At 40.2% G+C, this 8851-nt stretch overlaps 1 protein-coding gene across 1 annotated transcript in view; it reads left to right on the forward strand.

Annotated features, from left to right (window-relative positions):
* Window positions 1-8851, forward strand: part of LOC129358144 (integrin alpha-5-like) — a 44050-nt gene that overhangs the window by 19319 nt on the left and 15880 nt on the right. Inside the window, exons 15-18 of the mRNA XM_055027004.1 lie at window positions 70-183; window positions 2430-2485; window positions 2909-3066; window positions 4261-4398. Coding sequence (XP_054882979.1) covers window positions 70-183; window positions 2430-2485; window positions 2909-3066; window positions 4261-4398 — 466 coding nt within the window. The remainder of the gene's footprint in view (window positions 1-69; window positions 184-2429; window positions 2486-2908; window positions 3067-4260; window positions 4399-8851) is intronic.

Genomic DNA, 8851 nt, shown 5'->3' on the forward strand with positions numbered 1-8851 from the left:
TTGTATTCAGATTCAGATGTTTCCATCCATTTTCTTTGCCATTTACTATTGCTGTGTGTTTCCCATCAGAGCGCGGCCGATAGTAAGCGCCGGTGCTTCTCTCACCGTGCAGCCGGCCATGTTCAACCAGGAGGAGAAGACCTGTTCACTCATCACTGAAGAGAGAAACGTCTCTGTTTCCTGGTATGGACTCCACCTCTTTCCATCTTATCTAGTCTTTGTCCAACACAGAGATGTATTTTTATTTCTTTTTTTTTTCTTGATTTGTTCAGAGTAAGGAGACGTTATTCTGCTTTCAGTCTCTTTCCACAGTTTCCACTTAGCCAGAAGTGTGGAACAGTTTTAGATTTGGTGTGTGGCAGCAGCCAAATTGGCCAGCGTCTTAATCTCAGCCTCTCTAAGCGAATACAAGGAAGTACTGTTTTAGTGCTTCTTGTTATTTTTTTGCTGCTTTGGCAACATGAAGGATGTGAGGAAGAAAAAACAGCAGAACAGCTGGAAGAAAGATGGAAAAAGAGCAGAAAATAGTGGTGGAGTTAGGAGCTTAATATGGATTGTTGACTTTTGAATCTCACACTGGTCAACAGTATGACTTTACTCCTCGACTGTATTTATCCATTCAGAGTTGTAAAAAAGTATTCAGACGGATGTTTTCACGTCTTTTAATTTTGTGGATTTTTCACTTACAATTTATAAAAAAATACTAACTTAGAGTATTGCATCAGACTAATAAGAAAAGCATTTTTAAAACAGAAAGGTGGGTTTAGTAAAAGAAAAAAAAAACATGTTTAACATCTACTCTTAGGATGCTATTTTCAAGTGATACTGTAGGACCAAAAGTCAAACTTTATTCGTTTACCTCAGTAAGGTCAAAGTTCATGACTCAACAACAAGAAAGAGACTGGGCAAATATGGCTTCCATATGGGAAGGTCAAAACCACGAGTGACTCAACAGAACATCAAAGATTCACATTTCAGGACTTTTTAAAACTCATTCTGTGAACTGATGAGTCAAAGTAGAACTTTTTGGAAGGTGTTCATCCTCTTACGTCTGCCATGAACCTAACTCGGTCTGCTGTACTGTGAGAGCTACTAGAATGATGACCTACAGCACATCAACAAATGGACTTTGGAATCACTCTGACAAAACAAAATAAAGGTTTTGAAGTGGCCTAGTCGAAGTACGAACACAAACGATGATGATGCAAAGGGCCATTCATGCTGGTAACTCTTGAGTTATCTTTGTGTGTCATAAAAACATTTATCTGAGATATTTAAGTGTGACAGAAAAGTAAAATATAAAGAAATCTGCAAGGGGGTAAAAGCCTTTTCACAGATTGGAAAATGAAGAGGAAGAAAAACGGAAAGAAAAGTCAGGTTGTTTTCCTGACACTTGCTGCTCTATTAGTTCTTGTTCCAACCTGCTGCTGTCAGTCAGAACCACAGACAGCAGCTTGTGAATTAGCATCAGTCTGGACTGTTTTCCACTTCTGACTCACATGAACATTAAGATAAGAGTTTTTTCATGGTTGAATTAAAAACTTCTGTGAACTGGGCTGGAACAAAATGTTTGCCTCATTCCTGATTTACATTTTTTTTTTTTGCTTTTTTGGACGTTTGCCACACATCAGTGTTTCACAACATCAAGCCAATTTAAATATTGGTCAAAGACAAAACAAGAAAACACAAAATGCAGTTTGTGAATCTGGTTGTTTATTATTAAGGGAAGAAAAAGCTGAATAACGAGTCGGGCCTCTAGTAGCAGCAGTGACTGCAATTTTGGCCTCACATCTTTGTATAATTGTTCTAATTCAGCCACAAGGGAACAGCATTTCTTAAGTTCTTGCCACAGAACCAAAAGGATTCAGGTCAGGACTTTGACTACACCACTCCAAAGTCTGCACTTAGTTTTTCTTCACATATTCAGAGATGTGAATATGTGGTTTCAGATTGAGGCTGAATGTTTTTTCTTTCTCCCGTCACATCAGGATTTCGGGAGAAAGCTGGAATCAAACCTGCAACCTTCCGGTTGTCAGACAGCCCTGCCCATCGAGTCGCAGGCAGGTCCAATGGATGTATTGATTAAAAGCAGGTGTTGCAAGACTCAGTACTGAGCCTTGTGTTACTTGTGTTGCCTTTGACTAATATTTAGAGTGATGTTCTGAAACACTGAAATCTGACAGACATAAAAAACAAAGGAAATCAGGAGGGAAAAATCACTTTTTCACACCCCTGTAAATATATTTCTCAGCTTGGTTTCACCTCCCCAAAACCACGTCCAACTATATCACCCACATATCCATGTCAAGGAGAAACATCAGCCTGAACAGTTACTGTAGATTATTATAACTTTGTGCTTGAACAATGACTAATAATGGGTCATGAATGAGCAGCAGTAGCTTTTCTTCTTGCTCTCTGTTCACCTACAGTGTGAGCACCAGGTTCTGTCTGGAGGCCTCTGGGAAGCACCTCCCCTCTCATTTAGGTAAGACATGTTCTCTCACACACAGTGGCACACACACACACACACATGGTCCCCATTACCTTGCTTTTGTTGTGCAGCCACAAGTATGCTGGACCTCTCTGTGGTCAATTTGGCAGTTAGGATCAAGATGAAAGAGCAATTGTGTAAATACAGGATACGGTTTAGAGAAGCGTGTGTGTTTATTTAAAGTATGGCGTTCTGTATTGTCTCTGCCTTCTGCTGTGTTTTTAATGTGGTGTGCGATGATGTTCTATGTACTTCCCAGTAGAAGCACAGAGGAGAAAAGAGGATTTCTCTGTGGATGTGTGTTTGCATTCAGTCATAGTGTTTATCTGTGGCTATGCATACATTGACATTCCAAAAGCAATGAGATGATGCATTTTTTTTTCTATGCTTGTTTCTACCACTGTATGTACTTTAAAGGTTTCCTGGTGGAAGTGCAGCTAGACAGAGCAAAGCAGAACCAGAAGGAGTCTGTGAGGAGGGCGCTGTTCCTGGAGAGCCAGCAGCCCACCCTGTTGAAGACCCTAAACCTCACAAATGGTCAAAGGTTCTGCCATGAAATCAAGATCTACCTGCGGGTGAGTCTTTAAACTGTGTTCCCCTCAAAAAACAACAATAGCAATAAACAAAGTATTTGTTTAGTGAACCAATGACCCTTTTCTTCTATTCAGTGAAGCTGGACTCAGGTAAAATAGTTATACACTAATAATGGTTATCTGGTACCAGCGACTTTTTTAGGATCTACTTTGTGGAGTCGGGCTGAGAGTTCGGATCTTAACGTTGGACATTGTGAAAGAAGCTGAGATGACGACATAGAAATAGTGCAGCAGATAATTGAATATTACAGCACAATGTTTTACACGTGGTTAAAAACACTTAACTTGGCACAATATTTTTTTTTTTTAGAAAAAAATACTGAAAACTTAAAGATGGCGATTATTTTTTATCATGATCATGAAGCAAAATTCACTTCTGCACTAAAGTTGTCAATATTTGTCACAGGTGAAAACTGTTAGTATCAAATTACATACATCTGGACCCATAGAAATCATATTTACTAATGATTGCTGGATCTTTGAAGATGGCCATCATGGTTGTCATGGAAAATCAATTTCTGCTCTAAAGTTGCCAGTAGTTGCTGCCAGTGGTGGACGCAGCTAACCAAAAGTCAAGTTCACTAACTACAAATGGGCTAAACAAGAACCGTTGCTATGCAAATGATAAACAGCTAAACACACAAAAACATTAGGAGACGCTAACGCCAAACCGCTAAACACAAGGAAATTAGCAAAAGCTAACGGCAAGCCGCCAAACATATAAAACATTTTGTAGGTGCTAATGCTAACCATGAAGACTACTATCAGTCTGCGTCAGACATCTTCAGTGTTCAGTTTCTGACTTTGCTTATCATCACTTTAAAGTTGTCTGAATAGCAGGAACAGATTACACATATAATGTGACATAAAGTTCATCCAAGTTATGAAAATGAGTAGCTTGGTAAGAAACTTTGCTTCTTACAGAGGCTTAGAGCTCTCTGCTGTTCATGATTGTTTCCTGGAGGTGTTTTGAATGTTACTCAGCCACTAACGTTTGCCAGTGATGCATGGGAATGTCTCAGTACATGTGCCATAACAGTAGTATTAATATATCTGATATTAATACTGCCAAAATCAGCCCAAACTTTCATGTTTGTACATCCCTAACAATTAGCTCTTCTCATTCTCCAGCTTGTAACTGCTGGGTTTTTCACTGCGTCTCTGTCTCTGCTGCAGGCCGAGGACGAGTTTCGGGATAAACTCTCTCCCATCGACATCAGCCTGAACTTCAGTCTGGACGGTCGGGTGGCGGCAGATCAACACGGCCTCAGCCCCATCCTCAACTACCAGACAGAGCAACGTGTAGAGCAGAAGGTAGGATCATCATGTCCTGCTGGCGGCCCACCAGAAACATCACTGTTCCAACATAATGAATGGATTATCTGTTCTCACTGAATGGTGGCACAGGTCAAAGCGGTTTCTTTGACATCCAGAGGACTTGAAGTGCTCAGTCTGCTGCGTTGCTCTCAGATCCTCTGTTGCATACATCGACTCCGTGGTTTCTAAATGTTTTAAAAAACGTGCACTGAGGTTTGTAGGTGGACCAAAGTTCACTTTTTTGGTCCTCATCAGGGTTTGCTTGAGCGTTTACACCTCTCCAAACGGACCAGATTTTCCCGGCAAACGAACTGGAGTTCCATTAAAACAAAATAAACAGGTCCGGTGTGAATACACACTCAGTTTTTTACTATTCCTGGGCTTGAAAGCAGAACATCAAGCCTTATGCTTCATATTTTGGTGGAATTTTCAGTGATTGTGAGAACATAATGTGCTTTATGAAGCAGAGGGAGAATGACACAATAAATACAAATCTGAAAAATTATTTATATTTAGCCTCCGAAGAGTCAGTGCCACCTTTTCCTGGAGTTGGGGCTGCAATCTTTTAGGTCTCTACCTGCTCTGTTTATCTATAAACTGAAATAAATGCTCATTCTTCTTTGTCAAGTATCTTAATTTCTGTCAGACTGGATGGCCAGTGTCTTTATCTCACCACAGATTTGAAATTGCTTCCAGTTCTGGACATTAACTGGATCATTGAAAATGCATGGTTATGATCTTTGTTCCTGCTAAAGAACAGCATCTGCTCAACACAATACCATTTACTCATCCTGGGTTTGCCCACATCTGCACAGTGTCTACACATTGACACACAGTGGAACAAAAATCAATCAAACCTCGGTGAATTCAGGAGCTTTAGAAACATTTAGCATCGCTGTGTTTTTTCTGGCTCACTCTCTGTTCAGCTGCTCATCATGTGTGGCTCTTTCTGTTTCTACAGTTCAGAGGGAAAAAACCCGTCCAAGTCTCTGAGCCTCCATTTATCATTGGCGAAGGTGAAGCAGTCCAATGAAACACGTTTAGAACCGGCTTCATTTGGCCGTAACCACATTCATTCACCCTGCTTGTTTTCTGACTCTAGTTCAGGTAAAGAGAACCGGTTGGTGGAGCTCAACTCAGCTGACCAAGCTCCCAGAAACACACACGCACACACACCCTGACACACACACACACACAGACTGCAGGCAAGGGACTCACACGGCTAGAAGGTTTTTGTGGACATAGCTCTGCCTTGGAGACGCAGCTCCTCCTTTCAACTTCAGTTTGTAAGCTGCCAGCCACCTCACTCCACCATTACGCTCCTTCAGACTAGCCGACAGCAATTAGCAAACATCTGCTGAGTTCATTCTCAGTGAAACTCTGACAAAAAATTATGCTAAAAGGTTAATAGAGGAGCCATGTTGTAATGACTTCCCAAAGGTGCAGCTTGAGAAAGAGCAGGAGATTTTAAAGAGACACAGGCCCAATTTCCAAGTGTTAAATTATAAAGTCAAAATTCTTTTAAGTCATATATGTTATGTACAACATTTTTATAACAACTGAAGTTAAAATAGGTATTGTGCTATAAAATGGTTCTGTGTGCCTGGAAAAACAGAATTATGCAATTAGACCTACAATGTGAACACAGCTAAAGAGAGGAACACCACATGATGTTGAAAAAAACCTTTTGCTGTGTAGACAGGTTTTACCTCTATTTCCTAATAAAACCATACATAATATTACGCTACAGGCATCAGTTACTTGAACATTGATTTGCCAGAACTTTTTCATTTCTCCATGAAGCTCAAACTGTTGCACAAACCCAGTGAATAAACGTGGTTTCTGATTCAGGAGGAGTGAAAAAGGAGATGATCTGTCCAGAATGATCCGTTTGCTCCAGCCTTTCCTCAGACCACTGAGGTCAGAGAGCGTAGCTCTGTGAGGAGTTACGCCTCAACATTAACTGACCACAGTGAAACCAGAGACCACACCACTTACACGGCCACACAGCTTGAGTTTTAGGAACCAAACTGATGGTGACCACAAGAGCATAGCGGATGATGTCATAAACATCACGATGTGCAAAAATAGAGCCGCCTGCCCTGCGCACACTGTGACTCCAGCACCGTGTTCCTGTTAATGCAGAAAAATGTCTTAAAATGAAGATGGAGATTTCTGTTTCAAAGCATAATACATCAAATTACTTTTTTATTGACGCTGATACAGAAGTAGCGATTCACTGATCCAACATTAATATCTATATCGATCCTGATATTGAACATAATTCTGGGTTGGGTACCGGTGGCTCTGTTCCCGATCCATGAGGGCAAATCTATTCGGGTCTAATTTATGCTTTGTGCTCTGAGTGACGTCATTTTTTATGAATTATTTTACATTATATTTAGAATTCCTTATTACACTTTCTGAATCATTTGACAGAAGATTTGATGCAGTTTATTTTTTACATGTTTGACCAAAGTCAAACATGACCAAAACTTGTTTTTGTCATTTTCAGTTCCTTTATTTTCTATTTTACATCAGATGTTGTTTTCCTAGTGACAGAACAAACAGTTTTTGTGTGTTTGACCAACCCTGTGAAGCTGTTAGTATTTTTAAGTCTTCTGCTGGTGCAGAGTTATCAGATAAAAGTGTAATTCGTTACATTCATGTCTGTGTTTTTAAAAAGAAACGTTTTAAGTCATTTTAGCTGTTTTTCAGTATCGGCTCGTTATTGGCCGGTACCAAACCTATGTTGGTCCCTGAAGTGAGAATAGTGGATCAGTGCATCCCAAACCTGCAGCGTCGTCTCATTGCTCCTGTTTGTGTTTCATTCATGCAGCAGTGGAGGGTCTGTGGTGCCACATGGGTCACGGCTCTGCACAAGCACAAAGGAAGCTCTGACAGCTCAGTCTGGGTGGGGCGCTGCGCGCACATCTGCTCCTGGTTTGTTGTGTGTGCTCCTGTCCTGCGCGAGGCGATAGGCCCAGCCTCAAAACCTGCAACGTTATGAGAGCGAGTCAAAGCAAAACGAGAACGCAATTGGTTTTTAAACGCCACATCTGCCATTTTCTCGTGACGTGCCAGAAATTTCACCCTCTTCTTTCAGATGATCAGATGATCCCAGCACCCAGTGTTATGTGGTCAGAGGCTACATGAAAAATCTGTCATGTGAAGTGGGAAACAATCAGGAAGCTGGCTCACTGAGATGTTTGAAAACACATTAGTCACTGCATGTAAACTCAGGCTGAAATGTTTCCCCTCTAAGGCAAAAGGTCTGATCTTCCTTACATGCAGCTTTGCACTAAAGAAAGTTTGCTTTGCAGAAGTATTTACACCACTGACCCTTAAACTTTTTCACATCACATCGAAGCCATAATGATAATGTAATTGCGCAAATTTTATTATGAAAGTACATTTACTTAAATGTTGAAATTTATTTATTTATTTGATGAAAAAGTTTCTGTCCAAGGTTGAGGTGGTTTTAGGCCATATTGCAATTAGTTTATGTTACAAAACTGCAATAGAAACACTTTTTTTCTGTGTTTTTGAATCGCACGAATCACATGGCCAACAACCAACAACTGCTGACAAAAACCACAAAGAAGACGACAGGAAGTAGCTGTAGGATGATGGCGCAGTATGTTTTTTAATTACTTATCACATGAACAAATGTATTCATGTCTGATTTTAATAACATTTTTTATTTAGTGGAAACACTGCAATTGCAAAATTGTGCTCTTTCATCATTAGTGGAATATGGACAACATTTTGTGCACATTTGAAAGTCAGAAACAGACGGCTGATTGAAGCTTCTGTCATGAAGAAATAAATAATCAAACACAAAATCACAGTGACAAATGATAATATAATTATATTATTGTTTTGTATATTAGCAATGAATTCATGTTCTTTTTATTTACATAAAAAAAAAAAAAAATAGTCCATAGTCTATCCTAACTCCTGCTTCTTGGTTCTGCTTTCGTTGGCGATTCTAACCATCTGAATTTCTCTGTGGTGGAGTCAATATAGTTGTATCTTATCTAACCGAAGCTAAAACAATGTCTCTGGATTGACCTGACTGAACACAGGAATGAACAGGAAGTGGGAAATGCCTGGGGGAACAATTAGGTGATTGAAGACAGGTGAGTGGGAACAGCTAAGTGGAGAGACGGTAAGTGAAGGGAAGTGAGGACATCAAAGGAGCAGCACTGGCAGCGTAGAAATCCTCCAAACAGAAAACATGAGGTGAGCAGAGACAACAGACATTCACTGGGAACTTAACCAACCAGTAAGGTCAGGGAAAAAAAAACCTTACAGGTTTAAGGTGTCTTTAACGTTAAGTTGGGTAAAAGAATTTCATTGGTTCAAGTCAGTGTGAAATCGGCTCTTACTCACATGTCTCACCAGGGGATATTAGAGTAATAGCCACATACTGCATGTCAATAACCAA

The sequence above is a fragment of the Poeciliopsis prolifica genome, unplaced genomic scaffold (assembly GCF_027474105.1).
Source record: "Poeciliopsis prolifica strain line A6 unplaced genomic scaffold, Auburn_PproV2 SCAFFOLD003, whole genome shotgun sequence".
Classification (NCBI taxonomy): domain Eukaryota; kingdom Metazoa; phylum Chordata; class Actinopteri; order Cyprinodontiformes; family Poeciliidae; genus Poeciliopsis; species Poeciliopsis prolifica.